The 21874-nt window shown below is 33.2% G+C and overlaps 1 protein-coding gene and 1 non-coding gene across 3 annotated transcripts in view; one reads left to right on the top strand and one right to left on the bottom strand.

The window, feature by feature from the left end:
- Positions 1 to 38: 38 nt before the first annotated feature.
- LOC100181268 overlaps positions 39 to 21874 on the bottom strand; it is a 27877-nt gene continuing 6041 nt past the window's right edge. The window contains exons 15-38 of one of the 2 annotated variants that reach the window (XM_018814528.2): positions 21441 to 21583; positions 21068 to 21145; positions 20037 to 20198; positions 19570 to 19714; positions 19098 to 19247; positions 18516 to 18678; positions 17987 to 18146; positions 17383 to 17559; positions 16858 to 17051; positions 16584 to 16660; positions 16233 to 16372; positions 15821 to 15928; positions 15406 to 15565; positions 14804 to 15015; positions 14402 to 14500; positions 13999 to 14143; positions 13497 to 13628; positions 12998 to 13192; positions 4620 to 4765; positions 3773 to 3967; positions 2654 to 2797; positions 1883 to 2034; positions 1266 to 1426; positions 39 to 880 (exon numbers count right to left, since the gene is read on the bottom strand). In XM_018814528.2, the coding sequence (XP_018670073.1) occupies positions 785 to 880; positions 1266 to 1426; positions 1883 to 2034; positions 2654 to 2797; positions 3773 to 3967; positions 4620 to 4765; positions 12998 to 13192; positions 13497 to 13628; positions 13999 to 14143; positions 14402 to 14500; positions 14804 to 15015; positions 15406 to 15565; positions 15821 to 15928; positions 16233 to 16372; positions 16584 to 16660; positions 16858 to 17051; positions 17383 to 17559; positions 17987 to 18146; positions 18516 to 18678; positions 19098 to 19247; positions 19570 to 19714; positions 20037 to 20198; positions 21068 to 21145; positions 21441 to 21583 (3534 nt within the window). In that variant the 3' untranslated portion in view covers positions 39 to 784. The remainder of the gene's footprint in view (positions 881 to 1265; positions 1427 to 1882; positions 2035 to 2653; positions 2798 to 3772; positions 3968 to 4619; positions 4766 to 12997; positions 13193 to 13496; positions 13629 to 13998; positions 14144 to 14401; positions 14501 to 14803; positions 15016 to 15405; positions 15566 to 15820; positions 15929 to 16232; positions 16373 to 16583; positions 16661 to 16857; positions 17052 to 17382; positions 17560 to 17986; positions 18147 to 18515; positions 18679 to 19097; positions 19248 to 19569; positions 19715 to 20036; positions 20199 to 21067; positions 21146 to 21440; positions 21584 to 21874) is intronic. The other variant, XM_002124508.5, reaches the window with a different exon arrangement.
- mir4190 (microRNA 4190) lies at positions 2145 to 2203 on the top strand. The gene has a single exon (NR_034588.1). It is a non-coding gene; the product is annotated as a microRNA 4190 (primary transcript).

Raw genomic sequence — 21874 nt, forward strand, 5'->3', positions numbered from 1 at the left:
TAATGTATGCCACTGTTTCTTAGTGTAAGCTGTTTAGAGCCTTTGTCTAATTTGGTTTATTTCTTGACCATTTGGCACATTTTACTAGTTAATGCTACAGTGAAGAGAAATACAGAGAAATATAAAATTGGAACTACACTTTGAAAATGTTAAGGTAAAAATTACAAGAAAGGTACATGGATTGGTAGGTAAATCTATAAAGTACTATTAGTAAATTTTAGTTTTTAAGTTTGTGAATCGACATTTATGCAAATTAGGCTTCGGCAGTGTAGAAATGAAACCCAAAAAGCTGTAAATATGTTCAACTACTTTTAAGCAATAATATATAAAGCAAATGGGGTAAAAATATACGAGTAAAATTAAGTTTAAACAAATTTCATGTTCACATTAATTCATACCAGACTTGTATTAGTATTAGGTAGCATTGAAAAATTTGTTCGTGCAAATGAAATTTTAAAAAATATGTGATCACAGTTGTTGTTTACAAAACACAGTGAAGTTTAAAAAACTTTTTCTAGAAAAAAGACAGCTTGCTTTTTAAGGTAGAGGTGTTAAGATACAAAAAGCAGTTTTTTTTGTAAGTTCATAGTGTATAAAAATGAAACCTTTCCTAATATATATAAAACACATGTATTTTAATAATGAATTCAAATTCCTAAAACAAGTACGTTTTTTTGGAGTATGTCTGCTATTGTAACACTTTTTAATGCTGTTTAAGAAAAACTTATATTTTTTTCTGGGAATTTTCTACAGCAAGCTAGTTAAGCCACATATATGTGTTAGGTCAATCTAGTTGAATGACGGTCTCATGTTCATCAGTGCTTGGATACATCTCTGTTAAAATTGCAGCTGCTATTCTATTCTTTAACCTACCAGCAGCCTGGAATAAACATGGTAGCTTTTGACAATTTGTTGTTTGTTTATGTACAAATTTTGGTATTTTCTGTTTTGATTTATGATTTAAAATGAGGCCAAAATTACAGCTTTTTATGGGTTATATTACTTATACAAAATCTTAATTACACAGAAAAAAATAAAACAGTCAGACAGATATATACATTGTAACTCCAAAGCAAACACAATGTGTATGACACATAACACCCATGTTATACCTTGACATTCCCTGTCCCACAACAGTACATAAGTTACAGACACATATATGGTAACTTAAACCCAGACAATATATGTATAAAACGTAACACCTATATTATACCTTGGCTTCCCCTACCACACAATAATAAATAAGTTACATCAACAAAACTTACCGTTTGTGGTCTTTTCCTTGGTAATGGTGTTTCTCTTCTTATATCATATGCAGACTGTACAGAAGTCATAGGACGAACTTTAAACCTTGGTGTTGTGGTTCTTGCTGAATGATAAGATGACTGTGGACGACTCTGCATAGCTGATGCTGTTCGTGGCATGCCTGAATGAAATTTGTTTTTTTAGATCCTGGTTTCAAAGATAGGGAAAGTTTACAAAAGCGAAACAACAGCAGTAACAGTAAAATGACAGTTTTTAAAATGCGCTCTCGGATAAAACAGAAATAAATTACTTTTTTTGGGGAAAAGGGTTAACTGTTACACCCTACAAACAATATAATAACTCCTTCAGTTAAACAATATTACTTGGTTAATATGTCAGTTTTAAAAAAGTGTCTCCCAAACGTTAATAGGATGTAGGCCAGTGTTTCTCAATTTTTATGGTACAGTTTCAAAACTGTTTCCCAAACTTTACCGAGAAAGTGCTTTCCAAACTTTATTAAGCTGTTCGAACAGTGCTTCCCAAACTTAATTAAGCTTTTCGAACAGTGCTTCCCAAACTTTATTAAGCTCACAACACATTTTCAACTTGAAAAATCCAAAACAGAAAAAAATCTCACTTAGTGTAGCACTAGTAGGTCTGCTTGGTGTATGAACAGTCATATCTCTCTCAGTGTCCATGATCTGTGCTTGGAGATTATCAACTTGGTCGAATGCGTTTAATTTTAGATTCCTTTCAATAGATAACTGGGCACTCATCTCTTTTAAACTCCTGGTGGAAAAAGTTTAAAGTTACGGAACATGTTTTTATACCATAAGAGCTGCTAAAAAAATATTTACATTATGACTGGTAGCAGAAGTAACAGAATACATGGTTGAGGTATATGAGTTTATATTTACATATACATGTATATGTGTGTGTATGGGAAAGGATTTTATATGCAGAGGAATTGCTAGAAGTTTTTCATTTTCAGATTAGACTCCTTTAGATATTTTTGTAATTTTACCTAAATAAAAAGTTCAAGTTTTTCGAATTAGACCATTGTATATTGGATTAAAAAAGCTTTACAATACAACATACTGTTTAACAAGGAAAACGTGTACCATATTAAAATCACTCAATTAAAACAAACAGAGTTTATATTGTTGGCAGCAATATAGAAAAATATTCCATTGTAATATGGAATAATAATATAATTACTTCATAAAATTTGTCAGCTAAAGTAAAGAAAATTTCCTGCAATTGCCTCAGTGGCATGTCCAGACCTGCCTATTAAATGCTGCCATCAGAAATAATGAAGCAATTAGTAAAGATTGGAAGCTATAATGGTCACTGTAACACGGTGTGCACAGATTACAGTTTAAAGGCCAAAAAATGAATAATTTTTTACTTTTGAACTTTAATTTGATTGCTCTGGTCATATCGGGTATTTCTTTCCACTTCCGTTGCTAAAGCTTTGAAACGTTTGTCTTTTTCCTCGAGTTCTATGACCAAACGGTCAAGATTTCTTTGCCTGGCGTGCTCCAACTGTTGCCTGTATAATAGGAGATGGTTAAATAGGCGATATATGTATACAGTATACTATAATATGTACTGTTGCCGCCGGGCATATTATACTTGTATTTCAGCTCTTTCAGCATGAAATTTGCTGAAAGAATAATATATTATACAATTGAAATATTCATTCTTTAGTTTAAATGCATTTTATTTTCAATCCAAAAAGATTATATTGTTGGTTATTTTGAGCCACAAGTGTGTTTCTAGTCATATAAGTAAGCACCTGGATTTACTAGTTTACACTATTGTTATGTATTATGGCTGTATAACAATAACCATTAAACCTGTGGACTCAACAATAGAAAATGTTCACAATGATTGAAGACTTGTGCCATCTGTCATTGTAAATGTGACCACCAGTAAAGGTGAAGATAAGATTGTTTTGGTTTGAAGAATGCATTTTGGGTGGATTTGTTTATTGTAGTTAGAGACTGGCTAACTACTGTTTATTCTGTTTGGTATTTGTGAGGAAATGGTGGTGGCATGTAGTGTAGTTAGGACAGTTTATTTTATTAGCAATTATTTTTAAAGTGAATAAGAATTTAAAGGCAATTGTTGTGTTTGATTTTAGTAAAACTGAAGTTGCTTTAGTGGAAAATTAGTCAGAAGTATTTGACATAATGAAATTTACTTAGCTTGAAATAAAGTACATTGTGTTAGAAATAAAAGTAGATTAGGATTTGTTTTTCTGTAGATTTTTGTGGCATGAAAGGGATAAAAAGTTTAAAAATTAAAAATACTTCAATTTCCCCTTGTTTTCTATATGTGTGAGGTCCTACAGCAAAGTACATTATTAGGACCTCGGATTGGACCACAATGTTTATTGAGGTCCATGCTGTAGCACCAAGGGTGTTGGGGTAATGGGTAAATCCTGTCATAAATCCTAGGACCCATGGCTTGCCCCGCTGTAAGACTTCACCCACATAGAATAAACTAAAACTTATTAACTTGCCTGCTTCTTTCTTCTTGTGCGTCTTTGTACGCTTTTTCTTTCAGAACTTTTTTCTCTCGTTCCATTTGCTCGTATGCTTTTTTAAGTCGAACTTCTGATGCTTGCAGAGATTGGCGAGCAGAATGTAGCTCCTCTCGAAGCAAATCTGCTTCCTCTTTACCAACGAGTTGTTTCCCAAGACAATCTTGTCGAGTTCTGTAAAAGAAATCAAAAAATATTATAAAAATAAATTATTTAGACATAAAAATAAAAACATGCTGCATGTAAAGGTATTTTCGTTTTTAATAATATAACACGCTGTCGTTCTGTAAATAAAAACAATGTTGGTTTAAAGACAAAAATTAAGAAAACTGCTATATTTTTGTATTTGTCAAACTTATACAACATTTTTATTTTTCAGTCTATTATTTTTTATCATTTAAAATCTAATACGAAATTAAATAGTCGCAATATAAAGTGACTGAAAAATAACCCTTTTTAATTATATATGACATTTATTGATAAACATAAAATTCTCTAACTACAATCCTTATTGCTTTAATAAAATAAAGATAAAGTTTATTGACTTGTTTGCAGTGTTCTATTATGTTAACTACTTATTTCCTAGTACTGTATAAAGCTATGTTGGCAGTTAGAAAGTGTGATTAATTTCAATTAAAAGTTGGCCCATAAACTGAACATAAAAAGTTTTACTTATACATATTCTAATTTCAATTCATATTATCAATAAATATTGTTTTTAGCCAATTCATGCAATTTTATGGATAGAATTTATCCACTACCCTATTAATAATGATACTTCTTACACTTTTTTACATTTTATACTACTTTTTACTTTTTTTCTTACTTTGTCACTTCGTGCGTTAATTTCTCGACGGTGACCTTATATCTCCCCCCAGTGGTCGAACGCTTCCAGTGATGAAGAGTGTTAAGTTTACTGAGGAGCATGTTAAGCTCATATTTCTCGTGGCGCATCTCTTTTATTTGATGTTCCTATAAAAAAGGGCAAACATTAGAAAAAGGAACAAAAATAGCTAAAATAACTAAGACTACTGTAATAAATCATAGCGAAAATATAAAATATGATGAAAAAATTATGAAATAATTATAAAAAAATTGCGAAGTGCTAAAAAAACTTTATAAAGTATTACATAGAATAATAAAGGGCAGAAAACTTCTAATTTGTAAAATATTCACTTTTACCATGTTTTTGTGGTCAAATCAAAATTTAAAGAATAAATCTGTAAAGTGAGGAAACAGAACTGATTATTTAAAAACACAATGGCAAAAAGCAATGTAGTAATATAACTATTGTGTATAGGGCCTTGTAACATGTAAACAACTGAAGTAGGATTACATAAGATTATTTACCCAAGCTTTTAAAACACAATAACTTCTAACAGTAAACTGTAAAGACATGTATGTGTTAAATTTGCAGTTAAGTGTTGCTCAAATTTAACAGCTTTTTTAGAAGACTGAAAACATTCAAAAAAGAAAATAAATTTGAACCTGTATTCAAATAATTGTGCCCTGGGGGTAAATTTGATTGACAGGTGAAGTAAAATTATCTTTTCTGCTACACATTAGTGGTGATAATTATAATTACAACCCCTTTTTCTCTAACAGAAGCTGTTAAACTTGAAACATTTAGCTTGGCAAAGCTGGAGGGTTAGGTATTAGGTATAGACATATTTTCAAAGAAAAAAAAAACAGAATTTTTGAAAAAGCAGAAATCCATTGAGGTAATTTACTGAGCTGGTTATGTATATCAGAAAATTATTGTAATTTTGTTAAGAAAATAGTTTAGAATTAATTTTTTTAATTTTATAATTTTTTTTTTAGGTTTTTATAACTTTTGTTTAGGTTTTATAATTTATTTTTAGGTTTTATTAGTATTTTTTTTATATATTTCACTTTAAAGGTCAAGGTAAAGTAACTTAGAGATTCCATTACAGATTACTGCAAATAGCTGTCGTCAAGTTACCGCAAGTGCCTTTGGTTTGGTAAATATACAACGTGACGCACGCCACTATCGGCGTGGCTGTGGGCTAAAACTTGAAATTCAAGATGTTCCAAAACGCCAGAGGCTTCCACTTTAACGGATACCACACGAGAGGTATACCTTACATATTACACAACGATAATTAGTCTAACGACGTGTGTTTTTAGATATCAAAGATCGTTTAGGTATAAAAGGAAAGTTTACGTTTACAAGTGATTAGGGGGGCCTAAGTGGAGCTATTAAGAAAAAGACGTCATAAAATTAATAGGGGTAGAATTATGCAATTATACTTAGATGAGGTATTTAGGAAATTATGTCATTATAAATTGTGATTCTAAAGTAACAACATTTTTAAATAAACCCCTTAGGGCAGGAACAACGCAGAATAACATTACAATTCATTGAAACAAACTTTGGTCATAATGAGCTTTATAATTAATAGGTAGCATTATGTAATCACTGTTAATCCATGAGACAACCATGTGAAAAATATGTTACATAACAGCAGTGAAAAAATTGACATTTTATTTTAACATACCATGCAGTATGAGCTATGTGCATGAGCTGGCTGGCCGGGGAATGTCATTGTTTATTTATTTATTTATGGTAATAGGTCAGTTTAGCAACGTGACAAAACTAGGTTGACATAGAGCAGGTCATTTAGAATTAACTGACTTTATGCATGTGTTAGTTTAGTTGCTACAGCATATAGTGTATACTGTTTTAGGGTCTGCTTATTTTGATGCAATAAATTAAAGATGTATAATATTAGTTGAAAATTTATATTTACAGTCTCTGGGTTAGATTTATAAGGAAAAATAAATAATTTATAAAATAATTTCTTAATTAATTTTATCCAGTTTATTAGGTTTAATAATTATTTAGCAGAAAATATTTATTTTAGTCAGTATTGTAAAAAGGTGTAGAAATCTATATTTTTATCTATATTTTTTTGAATCTTCGCTATTTATAAAAACAGATAAAAATTAATATTATTAATTTTACTTTTAGAGCAACATGATTACGCTGTGAGTGTGATTGGACAACCCAGACAAGAATTTTCAAATTTCCCGCCAAATTTTCCCATAAGGAGAACAACTAGTTGTATAGGGAGTGTTTACGAGCAAAATTTTGAAAACTGCAACGGATTTTGTTCCCCAACCCCTGCCAGTGTAGTGCTACAGGATCCTGGGTTCGAATTTATTTACCCAGAAGATATGAGCACGAAAAGGAACTTCACTGTGCCTTTAAAAGGAAATGATGTACAAGATATGGTTAGGACCTTTATGTGTTGCCATGTGTGTAAAGAAGTTTGTAGCAAACCAAAACAACTGAAATGCTCGCATACAATATGCCAGCAATGTGCGATGCATTTGAGGACAAGGAATAGAGAGACAGGTATGTGAAGACAGAAAAGGGTTCATAGAATTTATTATATATGAACTATAGATTTGCCTATGTTACCATTGTAGGTATATGTGACCTTGGGCAAGACACTTAACGGCAAATTGCTCCAACCTAGTGGTCACTAATGGGTTGTCCAAATTGTCAGCTGTACAATATTATATATATATATATATATACATATAAAAAAGCAATTACTAACAAAGTTACATACGTGGTAGCTTGTCAGCTGGCACAAGGTGTATGTAACAGAACACCGGTGTTATAATGACTGTCGTTCATTCAGAATAATATATATTTACATTTTTGTATACTTAACAGGAGAATCAATGATCAGATGCAAAGTCTGTAAACTTCTCACTACTTGGTACGGGAAGTCACTCGAGGGTCTAAAAGAGAACAGGGCAATGCAGAAGTTGGTGAGTCGATCTGGGGGTTCCGGAGGCGGGGGAAGAAGAGGAAGAAACGGGAAGATCACGATGTACGGTGACCAAGACATGACGATCAATATTGTGTCTTACGCAAAAGAAAAAGAGGAGATAGAAAGAACGCTGCAATCGGCGGAAAAGAAAATTGAGAAATGTAATCAACAGGTAGGTGGTGTGTTGCAGTGTTTCCTATACTTTTTTAATGCTTACAGTGTTTCCAATTGTTTTTCTTTATTGAGATTGCTATAACTTTTTTATCATATTAATTTTTTACTATGATTTTTTTTATCCTAATTTTTTTTATGTTGTGAAGATACAACTAAAAACATAGAGATGACCATACCCCACTTTAATATATACATTTTTAATACTTGTATTCTACAAAGCACTTCAAATTGGTAAAGAATATGTATAGCCACCGTTGATTCAAGTTATCTATTGGTGTATGAGTCAGAATCTCCTTACAATCTTAAGCTGATTGTGGTGGATATAAAAACAAACTCATGCCCCAAAGCATAACACTGTACAGTTATCTAACTAAGTGACATATGACTCGTTATACAAGTAGGTTGAAGTTTATATATTGCAGAGCAAACTGGAAAAAAGTTAAACTGTTACAGCTTTCTTTAAATAAATGTGTTAACAAAAAAAATGTTTTAAAAAAATACTTTTAAAAAATGTAAAAAATAATTTATTTTTGAGACTAATCTACTGGCAATTTAGTCTAACAATACTTTGCAATTTTTGCGACACGTGTCTAATTGCCGGATTATGTAGGCTTAGACAAGTATGTCAAATTCTCGGATAACTCCGAATAAAATTGTCAAACAAATTTATCTGACGAAATATAAAAATAAAACTTTTTAGTGAATTTTTTATACAAATAATTTTATTAAAATTCGAAACAAATTTTTTGATAAAATTTCAGACAAAATATGTAAAAGAATATGAACGAAGTATTAACCGCGAAAAAATGAAAATCCGTAAAGAAATTGAAAGAGCTGTGGAGAGTTACGTGGCTTCTATTCGCGCAAACAAAGTAAAACTCATTCAAGATCTTGACAACATGTTTGAAAAGGATTATGATCCAGTAAAGGTGATTATGATGTCATAAAATCGATTTATAATGCAATATAATCTAGGTGGCTTTATTTTTTCAAATTTTGTTAAAAAATAAGTGAATCGTGAAAGTATTTTTCTGTTGCATTAACACAGCAGAATTGATTGTAGGTTTGTCTATGATAGTCAATTTTTTCATTATTTTATATTGTTTTACTTAGTAGTAAACAAAGAATATTTACAGAATTATATACAGAATCCTAATGACTCTTAAAGTGTTGTTAATTGTTAAAAACTCAATAACGAATTATGGGGTATTATGTGCTCACAGTATCTATCTTACCCCACAGTACTATATACAATTCCATTTTTGTGCAATTTTTGCTATGATTTTGTGACCAATTGTATTAGTTGTATAAATTCCTCAGGAAGCCAAAGAGATGATAAAAGTACAAATGCAGAGTCTAAAGTTGGTGACGCAGTGTTGTTCAGTGGGTAGCAGGATACTACAGGGGGGAGGTGCTCCGTTAGATTTACAGAACTTTAAGCAAATGGTCAGGAAAACCATGAAATCGACAAAAGCTGGCCATCTGCCCGCTGCTATACATACACCATATAGAACTTCGGTAAGTTTTAGAGAATTTAAAGGAATGAGTCTTTTAATGTAAGATACAAGTGTTGTGTTGTAAATCTAGTCCTGATCTAGCACTCACACTGTTGGTTATATCTCATTAACTTGTAACAGAATACATTAAGTGCTAAAACGCAGCAAAACATTATGTGGGATGTTATGTTTGTATTGAAAGTGACCTAATCCGTATTTTTTTAACCAGAGAAATAGATATTTCACCCATAAAAGCATCATCAGCCTATTATTCAAATACCCACGAGTTGTTTAATATATTTATTTATATTACTTTGCAGATAAAATTCCATGCAAATGATTCTGACTTCTCAAAGTTGGCAAAACACTTGGGGTTTCTGGTGGATCGAAACAGAAGATCTAAAGTGATGGAAGAACAAAAGAAGGAAGAGCCAGTGAAGGAGGAGAGCGAAGAAGAGCCAATTTATGATTTTCCTCCAGATGTACAGGTAAGATGATCATCTTTAAAGGAAAATTATAGGGAGAATTTTACAAATTTTTCTGTATTTTTGAAAATATGGGTAGAATGTTTACACATTAATTTTACATTAACCTTTTAATTGAAGCATGTTTAGTTCATATTTGTATGTAACATGATAACCTTCAAGATAACATTACACACAGTCTTAAAATATAACATGAGTTTTTTTTATTAAGTACAAGCAATTGGAACAACAAGACTCAAACCAGGCTGAAGAGGAAAGTCTTTACGACACAATCCCATTTTTTGACGACAATGATGAATTATATGAAGATCACACTCAAAGTGAAGAGTCTGGGGAAAATAGTCCTCCGAAGAGTGAAGAAGGGAGCAATAAGGAGCTACCTCCACTCCCTCTCCCACCTCCCCCGCCTCCGTTTATGCTCCTTAATCCGGAAGATGAAGATCTAACTCAAAAGACAGCTGAGATTTTTGCTCGCCGAAGAGCAATAAACGGATACGAGGATACAGATGAAAGTGAGGAGGATGACTCTTTCTCCAGTGACTCATACTCCGAGGAGGACCTTCCAAAAAAGGAAGAGCAACCTCCAAGTCCAGCTCGGAGCACAAGAGCAACGAGGAGAAAAAGTTATGGAGGAAACACGGAGGATCAGTTCCCCAACATCCAGGCAGTTGATCCCTTGCAGGATATGAATAGGAGGCGTAGTGCAGGGAATGCATTGAATCATGGAAGGAAAAACAGCTTATCAATGAAAAGAAGTTCTAACAAGCTATTGTACTGGTAAGATATGAATATTAATACTTCTGTTATAAAACAACTGGTTTACTTCTAAAAAAAATGGGTCAGCTTCAAAATAATAACTTTGGTCCCAAAAATACTGGGTCAAGCTTAAAAAAATAGATTGGTTCTAAAACATATGGTTTCAAACCTAAATTAACTAGTTTGATTTAAAAAAATAAATTAATATTTTTTTTAAAAAATCATTAAAAAGTTGCCTGTTCGAAATAATGGTATATAAGGGCATATAGAGATTTTCCATATAAAAAACATTTAAATAATTTATCTTCGTTTCAGCGTTGGTAAAGCAGTGGAAGCGGGCTTAGATAGCGGTGTTACTCCATTTCAAGTTTTGCCGGAAATTGCTGTGAGCGCTGAGGACACCTTGTGGTTAACGGACAACCAGAACCACAGGGTTCAAGCACACGATGGCAGTACAGGGCAGCTGACTGGAGTGGTAAAAATAACTTCAGCGCATAATGTCCCCTTGAAACCCAGAAGCTTAACAACTTTATATAGAGGAAGACAGGTATGCTGTATATATGTTGGGGTTTATATAGTTTTATCCAGTGGTTAGGTGCTCAAATTGTAACTAAAGAATTTTATTCTAAGTGGGTGAGATACTGCAGTGTGGTATGTTATGGGCACTAGTATTTAGGCCAGGGTTAGCCTATTATCCTAGTAACTAAAAATACTGGGTTCGATACTCGATACCATTAACCACATATGTCTTACGGCCAGGGTGTTGGGGTGGTCAACCAACTCTGTCTGTTATAAAACCAGAACTCACCTTTAAGTGGTAGAATGAAAAATTAAGATTATTTTGTTGTAATTTTCTGATGGTTTTGTAGGTTGCCGTGTCAAGTGGAAAATGTGTCACTTTATGGACAAACACTGGAGAATGGGTAAGACAGGTTGGGCCAAGTCCAGACTTTGGAAAATTGGGTGGAATTGCAATTGATTCGAATGATAATTTGATCATGGTTGATTTGGAAACTGGGGGTATTGTTATCAATGAGAAGAGGAATAGGAGCATATTAGATGTTGTGAGCGCTCCTACATCAGGAAAGACACAATGGTTGGGAAGGATTGCAGTCAATACAATGGATCAGGTAGGTGAAGTTAACCCTTGAAATTCACGGCGGCTTGTGGCAAAACGTACAGATTTGCCACAATAGAGTTACTGTATGAAAGCACACCAGTAGTGCAAAACATCAGTTAATTTTAGGTCTAAAGACATACATACATTAATGTACTCTGGGCTGCATTTTTAGGACCTCCAGTTAAAATCAAGCTCTAGTTGTACTTTAAATCACCGTATTTTCAAATAGACAGATTGAGCACTATCTACATGAGATCCAAAAACATAACACATTTCATAAAAAAAAACATTGACAAAATTTGTTATCTCAATTTTTCCATTCCAGATTATAGTACCAGACTACAACAAGCATGAGGTAAACATATACAACCATGATGGGACATTTTACAGCAAGTTTGGATCATTTGGTGTTTCCAATGAACAGTTTAGATATCCAAGTTCTGTAGCAGTGGACCAGCATAACAGGTAAAGTTTTTTTATGTTTGAAAATGTAGCTGTTGAAATGTTCCTTAAATAAATGTAACTTGTTTTATCCTCGTGTGGCTGGAAACGACAGCTGCTATGATCTGTTTTATACACCCCATGCCCGCTTACCAGTTATCATGTTCCACAAATGTAACTTTTTTACCAAATAAATTAGCTCCTGAGGCGTTTTAAAAATTCTTATTTTTAGAATATATAACTTAATTTTTTTTGCAGGATATATGTGGCAGACGAATGCAACAACAGGGTATCTTTGTATTCTGAAGAAGGACAGTTTCTGAGCCATGTATTAACAAAGGAAGATGGTATTACCTTCCCGCATGCAGTCTGTGTGTTTGCTAATGGTAACTTAGCTGTGGTTGATGATAGCAAAGTTGTAAAAGTGTTCAGTGTTGCCGAAAATCAATGAATTTTTTAACAGTGTTGCTATCAGATCTTTGACAAAGTGTTTTAAGCTTTGTTTAAGAATTCAAGTTTTATTTTTTTCCAAACAAAATATTGATATTTATCAATTTTACAAACAAAATTTTGATTTTATAAGTTTTCTAAACAAATGATGATTTCAAAAATTTTGCACATACTAATATAACCAATTTTTTGACCAATATGTAATGATTGTGTAATGTCTCTTATTTTACTGCTCGCACTTTAATACTGCTTTGTAGTTAATATTGTTGCTTTTATTTCTATTAGTGCTTTATGTTCCAATAATTATACTCAAATTTAGTTTGCTGGAGTGGTTTTATGTTAAAAAGTTTATGGGTTAGGCCTATACTACAGATGCAGAAAAAAAAAAAACACAGACAGAGAATAAAAACACACGCATACAATTTTATAGAAAAATATACTTTAAAAAAATTGAATAAAAAGAAGCCTCCACAAACCTTTGCACTGATGGTTTTAAGTCGTTCCTCCGCAGTAGAAGATGCAGCTTGGTCCTTCAGCTTCCCAAGTGATCTCATTGCCTCCTCTCTGCTCTCGGAGATCAATCCTCTCACATCATCATGGATGGAGAGATGACACTGAGCGAGACGGGACTTCATCTGTAAACAAGCCTCAAAGAGGTTCTGGACAAGATCCTAAAATAAGAAGAAAGAATGAATAGACATTCTGTTTGAATAAGAGACTAACGATGGCATTTATCCGAAATATATATTTATTATATTATACAATATTCTAGCCTTGGATTTGGTCTGTTACATAATTCGTAGCACTTGATCGTGACTTGAATGAATGGAACTTATCTACCCATGAAGGGGCAAAAACAGTAGTTATAACACAGGTGTTCATACACCTTAAGCCTTTTCTTACCTCTACATATTTAAACCCTGCACTGTAACAGACCCGTATGCGCCAAACTTTTAGTTTACACAAATACTTTACCTGATAATCTTTTCTAACATCATCTCTTATATCTTGATCCATGGTCATACTCTGCTCTCGCATCTCCGTTATCTTTGCACGCAGAGCTGTGATCTCAAGTATCAACTCATGACTGTGATCAGCCAGTTGGAACTGGATAAAACCAGTTTTGGTCAGAAATTTTAAAATTTTAATATAGTTTATTTTTTATGGGTCTTTGAGTAGACCTTTGGGTATTAAGTTTATAGTATTCTGTTTTGTTAGTTAAGAGTGTTGAGGTAATAGGGCAACTCTTGCTTACACCCCAGGTCCCATGGTGTACCTTACCATAGGACTTTATGTATTTAGAACAAATTGTTTGCATAAGGTATAGAAAACAGTAAAAACAAGTATGCAATATTTTAAGGATGGTTACCATTTTATTCTATGCGATTGAGGCCCTTGTCGAGAACCTGGGATTTAGGCCAGAAATTGGTCCATTACCCCAACAAGTGATTACTAGCATTTTAGTAGATAAAATTACCTGTGCATTCAAATCTCCATCAGAAGTTGTTGAATTCTTAGTTTTAAAAGCTTTCATCTCAAGTTCCTTCATATACAGTAGGTGGTGGTGATGACGCAGCAAATTTTCATAATATGCTGAGTAACTCTCGTAATTTTCTCGCTCCCTGGTAATATAAAAAAGCTTAGAAAAAAAACATTTTGCAAACCTTCCAAAAAAATGTCTTTTATTCGATGTCGTCCAACATCGTGATACGTTATTGGCACATTACCATGACGCCCAGTATGCTACAACCTACTAGTGACCACTGGGTTGAAGTTTTTTGTTTTGCCCAAAGACACATGCCCCCTAATACCCATTGATTCCAATCAAAAGCACCAAAAACTGTAAGTCATGATAAAGATATATTAAAACATTATATTACCTTTGCATAACAGAAGAAGCAAGTTTGGATAACGCATGGTTAAGATGGTCTTTCTTGAAAATAACATTTCCATTCTCACTTTCGTATTCTGACATTAACCTGTATAAAGAAACTTTTTTAATAGGTAAAACGGTATATAGAATATAACACACAAATTCTTAAACATTTTCTATAACCACAACCCCTAAAGAACCCATGTTCAAGTTGAATCCTAATTTTGAGTTTTAACTAAGCCTAATGTTTCAGCATGCTTATTATTTTTTTTTTTTAATTACTAAACACTTCAGAAAATTGGACAAAAGCTTTAATGTATACCATTAATACAAAAGGCATAATTTTCTATCACTTTTTTTATTAAAAAAAGACATTCCACCACACTTATACAACATTTATCAATTTTACCTCTGAATAAAATCTTCCACAATATGTGGACGACTGACGGTAAAATTTTCTCGTACGGCTCCGCCACCGCCACTGGATTGGCGCCAGAGATCAGCAGGAAGAGCCGTCTCTTCACGAGATCGCTCAGCCAGAACAAGAGTAAGCTCTCGACCAATCCGGTGCCTTACGTCGCTGATCATGTGACATTCAAGGACATCAAGCAGTTTGATAACCTGGTGTAAAAACAAAATCATTGAAAAAAATAAACTTTCGGTTACTTAAAACAAGTAAAATATAGCTCTTTTAGCAATTTTTTTCAACTCTATTCTATATAGGTGAGGTCCTACAGCGTGGCACGCCATGAGTTCTGAAATTTAGGCCAGATTTGGCCCATTAACCCGACACCCAGGGTGCTACAACCCATTGAGTGACCACTATGTTGGAACAATGTACGTGTATTGTCCAATGAAACATATGCCTATTACCATTCGTATCAGAATCTCGTATCAGAATATCCTTCGATAACTGAACAATGGGCCAGATAAAAACTTGCCTTATAAACAAAATAACATAACTTTTAAAAAAAGGTAAAAACCACAAAAAAACAACAGCACCAGTCATACCAGCCTAGCACGAACAGCAAGTTCTGGAGCTCCAGGTGGGTTGCTGATTGGTTGATCATCTGAAGCTGCGTCGTCATATTGGTCAAGATGGCCCATCTGCCGAGCCATAGTTGTGAACACGGGAGCCATAATTTCAGATCGGAAAATGTGAGAAAAGTCTCTGTGTACGAAAGGAAATAAATTTAAAAAAACTATAAGAATCTGTTTTTTCTAACTCTGACTATCTATTCAATATGGGTAAACACAGTGAGCCAGAAAACATTACAATTCAGCCAAAAAATGGTTCATTACCACTACTTTAGAATATGCATTTAACATGGGTGGGGTTTTACAGTGATACCTGTAACTTCCAAATTAGGCCAAAGTTTTCCCATTAACCCAGCAAGGCCAACACCCAGGGTATTGCATACATTACCTGAACAGTTCAGGAGAATTTATATCTTCAATATGAAGCTTGTGTTTCCCCCAGTTCAGTTTGAGAAGTTCTAGTTGCTTCCAAAGTTTTAAAAAGCAGTTCATGAGCCTGGGAACAAGTGGCAGCAATATTAGAGTTGAATTTGTTCATTTTTCATGATGAAAACAGCATTTTTTGAATAGCAAGGAGGGCTAAAGGCTCATTTTTATTCTTTTTTTCTAGCTATCAAGTATAATGTAAATATCCTTTTAGCGGATCATCTGGTAAAAAAATCGCAATATATTTTGGACGTTTCGACTGCCATACCGCAAGACTTTTTAGGGAATGTAACGCAACATACAAGCAAGCGGAAATTTAAAATAAATGGAAAAAGGGCAAGATAAAAATGAAAATAGGCACTGCCATACCATACCTGTAGGCTTCAAGTGGGTTCTCCATTTTGGAAAGAGGTTTAGTTGGGTCTATCTCTGGCCCCTTTGGTTTTATCATCTTTGCTTCTTCTTCTTCATTTTCTTCCTCTGGAGCAGGAGCAGCTTTTGGTGGAGGTGGTGTCTAAAAAACATATATAATTTTTTTTTTTTGGGGGGGGGGTATAATAAATAGATTTTATAGGAGATATATTTCTTTTTTGTTTAAGACACTTATAGTAAAATTATGAAAAAACAACATTTTGTGCTATAATACCAAAATAATGAGTGCCAAAAATATACCTTTTTCGGAGGTATTAAAAACCAAGATTTTGTGCTAAAATACCAACACATACCTTTCCACTATCAGGGCGACCATTTTTACCAACATGACATAACATTAAGAATCCCTTGGGCATTTCTTCAGCAGTACCTTTAATAAAAAGTAAAAGTTGTTCTTAATTGCAATAGTTTTTAAGTGTTTTTACAACTCAGATGTATTTTTTCGCCACTCAAGAATAAAAAAAAAATTCATTTAATTCTATATCTTACAATACTTTCAGTAAAATTCCAATGAAAAAATTCAAATCCAATGCAATTTAAACACAGTTTAACTTTTTAATTTTTTACCTTCTAATGCCATTAGTGCAGCTGTGCCTCCCTTTAAAACTTCTTGTAACAGCAAAGCAACACCAAGTATTTCCCCATTAGCACATTGACGCTCAGTGTTGGATAAACCAGCCAAACAAAGTTGTGTGCATGATTCTACATCTTTCCAATACTGAGGGTATGCAGTTGGGTGGTGGCCGTTTGAACATTGGAAACTATGAGAATATAAGAGGAATGAATGAAACTTTATATCAGCGTGGTAGGAAAAGGGCAGTCGTTATAAAATGGGTGTTCTGTTTCATACATGTCATGCTCGCTTATGAATTACCACGTATGTAACTTTGCGAGTGTGGTTTTTCTGTACGACTGGCAATTTAGACAAGCCATTGGTGACCACTGGGTTGGAGCAACCGCTGGGTTGGACCACAAAGCTAAGTATAAAAAGATGTAAAAACTAATGTAAAAATATCTACAAAAAACATTTAAAAATTCAACAAAAAATATTAATGTTAAAAATTAAGAAATTTTTTTAATTTGTTAAGAGACCTCAGCCATGGGAAGAGAATCTTTGCATCAGAAGTCCCCGCATCCAGAGGTTCCGGACACCGGATGAAGCAAGTTAAGCTTCCTTGGGTGATGTTGCTGAGAGATGGGAGAGCAAAATGCATGTTGTTGTTGATGGAGTGGAAAGCTGAAAGGTTTTCTGTGGCCAGGAAGGTTTCCCTGTGGGTAGAAGTAACTTGAAAATTGAAACATATTGATATGTAGCAGGGGTTGGGAAAATATACTATAACCGCTAAAAAAATTGACTGTTTTTCTGGAGTTATACAGTCTTTGTTTATACAGTGGAAAGGGAAACTAAGTCCTGTCCACACTTTTGTACTGAATTGGTGACCCTCACAATTACATACGCGGTATCCTATAAATGGACATGGGTGTATAAAACAGAACACCCATGTTATAGTGACTGTCGTTGCCCCAACACGCGAGTTTAAATAAGTCACATTTATTTATTCATTTAAAACGTCAAGCACAAGGGGTATTAACATCAGGATTATAACGACTATTGTTTTCCAGCCACACAAGGATAAATAAGTCACATTTATTAATTCAAAACATTTTTTCACATATAAAAAAAAAGTAAATTCACCTCATAGCATGCCTCACTGCTGCATCAAACTGCAGGAAAAAGTTTTCCTTCTTTAAAGTAAGTAGATTGGCTACTTGTTTGGGGTCTTTGGTATAGGGGAAAGCTCCTTCTTTAAGAATGTTAATTTGCTGCTGAATTTCACTCAATTCTGAACCAACACCTGGAATTTATTTAAAATTGTTGCTGTCAAGTATATTATACTTGTTATTTAAAGTAACTGAAAATTATTTGTGTAGGTTAATGGAAACGCTACTTACCGAAAAACTCTAATGATGTCTTGTCATATGGCAGTTAAAACAGCGATCTTTTTAAATTACCAAAAAAAACTCAGAAAAATTCCTTTCACACTTATAATACACTAAATAGTTTCGAAAAAAATGCACAAAAAAATCTATAGAACTACACTTATTAAAATTTCTGAAAAATTACACAAAAAAGATACAAAAAAAAACAGACCTATAGTATCAAGTACACTTACTTAAATTTCAATCAAGACACTAAAAATTCATAATAATAAAAATCCAAATACCTTCTGCCCCGCCCCAGTCTGCAGCAACGCTGTAATTTGATTGGTCCACAAGTTGCTGCTTCAGACGAGCACTGCCGAGCCGTGCATGCGCGCATAAATATAGGATGATGTCATGAAGTGATGACGCAATCAACAACCATGTTGATAAAACTTCTTGCTGGGCCTGTAAGTAATATGTACAGTAATATGTAGTAGATTATTTTCTGTTACTTCTGCTACCTGGTATTATGTATCCTTTTTGGATCCAATGTTGTTTAAAATGTTAATTTTATTCATTTTTATTGCCCAAAAAAATCCTTTTTCTACCCGAGCCAAAAAATCAACAAGAATAGAATATATAGGTTGTTACTGCCAGAGTGCCAGGCCTATCCCTTTTTAAGTTGCAGGGCTACAGTTATACAATCCTGTAATTACTCTTTGTTTACTACTAAATGGGATGAGAAAAAGAATAAAAGGAAATGTCTAATCTTACCCTAGCCTACTATAAATTAAAATTGTAATATAAAAAAGATATTACCCAGTCATCTATAGTCATACCACAAAGTAATACATATAAGGCACAAGACTTTTACTATGATTTACCTCATAATCAAGATTCCTATATGCTATCACCACTTCTGTGTAATGAGGTATGAACCAAATGTTCATGAAAGATTTTCCATCTGGAGATAAAACACGACGTGGTCTTCGATGGAGAGATTTTGGATCAGGAATCATTGCTGACACATCATCCTGATTGTAATAAACATAATGAGACATTATGAATTGGGTATTTTTGAATACATTTGTGCATTTAGTAATATATTGGCCACTAAAATACTTTGTGTACATAATTTTTTGGTCGTTTTTTTTGTTTTTTTGTGTTGGCCATTTTTCATTGTTTTTTTTTATTTGTGAGTTTTTTTTGCATTGTTTTATTTTCACAGGTCACATATGCCCAATGACAACAATATAAAACGCATTCAGTCTCAAATGGTGGCTTGAATTTATTTTACCCTTGCAGTATATTATATAGTTATATACAATTTTTACACGATTTAAACCTAAATCTCACCAATTTCCTTTTTTTCTCATGCGGTCTCCCCACAAGAAAGTAATTATCCCTTGTAGAAGGAAAAGGTTCCAACGCGCTTAATATGTTGGAGTAACAAGCTATTATCTGTGATCTCATTGCATGTAGACCCATGCGGAATGAAACTCTAAATAGGTAGAAAAATACTGTTTTAAGGTCTTGTAGTACTTTGCCTTTTTAAAAGGTGAAATAATATTGTTTCCTATTCCTATATTTAAGTTATATTTAAAGAAATATAAGAGAAAATATCAAGAAAATAAGAGAAAAATTCAAGAAAATTTAGAAAAAAGACTACAAAACTTAGAAGTTCCCTATATTTAAAAAAAAATTAGAAAATTTGTTTTTTAAAACAGAGGATTCAAAAACACACAGACAAAAATGACTGCAGCGTAGTCTTTCTAAATGTTACAAAAAGTTTCCACCAATGAAATAAATAGTTAACTGCTTACTCTTTGCAGAAGTCAGTGACAAAAGTACGTTTTAGTTTTTCAATTTCACCAGGTTTTCTCATGGTCATTCCTGCGGTTTCTTTTTTATGAATGAAAGCATTCACTACTACATCCCGTGGACCTGTCTTTTCTAGTTGGATAGATATGAAAGCATCTTGTGCCCTGTGAAATGTGATGTAATGGTAAAAACCTAGATGGATATAAAAAATTGAAATAATCTTTTTTTTACTCGCTCGGCAGGGCAATCACAGTTGTATAACATTAGTGTACTGCTTCATACACCCCATGTCCGCTTACGAGTTACCATGTATGTAACTTTGAGGGTGATTACTTTTTGAATTTGACTGACACTTTAGACAGCGGATAAAGAACTAAAGAGTTAGAGCAGTTGTCGTTAAGTGTTGCACAAGGACATATATGTACATAAAAGTATGCGCCCAGCGCATTGTATATATTGGCAATACAAATGACTAATCTAGACTTTCATGCAAAATTTGGGTACCCTGAAGATATTAAATAAGAATGGGGTAATATATATTAATAGTGAAAATGAAATATTACAGGAAAAGTGGTTTCTAAAACATGCAAAGATTTATATAAACTGTTTTTTTCTACGGCAGGGTTTTTGAAACTTTGCTTACTACTTATTTTAATCCTGTAACAATTTTTCCCAACCCTAACTTTACAAGTATAATGTATGCAGTAAAATCAATTACTTTTGGTGACCCCTGAAGTATGTCCAGTTTTGGGCAGTTTCACAGTGTTGCCAGTGGCAGTTTCCAAATTAACTCTGTACTGCCCAGATAGATTACTTATATAACTGGAAGCACTGATAAGTGCTATGTATTCTGTTTTGTTCTATGTAAAAATTTGTAAACCAAAGAAAAGAGGCATGCTTAGGTATAATGGGTCAACTTTGTACTACATCTCAGTTCCCTTGTTGTAGAATTTCACCCATGAAATATAATGCATGCATTTTATATTGGTTCCCATGCACTATTGCATGCATATACCCATCACATTAAACTTACAAATGCTTTTCAACCGTATCTTCATGAAACCAGACATGTTTCCCAGGTAAATTGGGCTTCTTACCCACATTCTCTACACTAGTTTGTAAAACAATTACAAACTTATTTTTTTATTTTTTCAAACTTTAAAAAATTTTGTACAATTTTATAAAACATTTAAAACTTCATAAAACACTTTTTAACAAGGTTGTATATAGTCAATTTAAATTTTTTGCTAAATTAAGGTCACAACGATAAAGTGTTCAGTGTGAGTTTACTATAGGGTTTCTTTTACTATTATTTCTCTTCTGATCGCCATATTAATAAATGCGACTTTTGTTATTGTATTCACATGGATAAATACAAATGATATATTCATATTGTGTGGATTCACCTTTTCTGCTTGTCAAAACCAAACTTTAGTTTCCCTGCATAACTGTGACCACGTCTACCAATATTGGGTGAGGCTGCCCCAGACCTGGCAGTGCCTTGTGTTAGTGTAGTACTAATACTGTGGCTGCTACGTGTCTCAGACCCCTGGGAAAATAATGATTTTTATGTAGGACTGTGTATTATACACAAGTACATATATAGAAACTAAGTAAATATGTAATTTGCAACTTTGTATTTCGACTTGGTCTATAGTACTAGTTTAGCACTAAAAAAAGTAGAAGTTTTTATCTGATTTTGTGTTATATTTAAAACACATACCTTGAGTAAATATAGAAATTGAGTAAATAAACATGCAATGTGCATCCTTGTATTAGGACTTGAAATATACCATAGAGTAGCATTTAATAAATGCAATACTTTATGAGTAAAAAGTTT

Source organism: Ciona intestinalis, chromosome 12 (assembly GCF_000224145.3).
Source record: "Ciona intestinalis chromosome 12, KH, whole genome shotgun sequence".
Classification (NCBI taxonomy): Eukaryota; Metazoa; Chordata; class Ascidiacea; order Phlebobranchia; family Cionidae; genus Ciona; species Ciona intestinalis.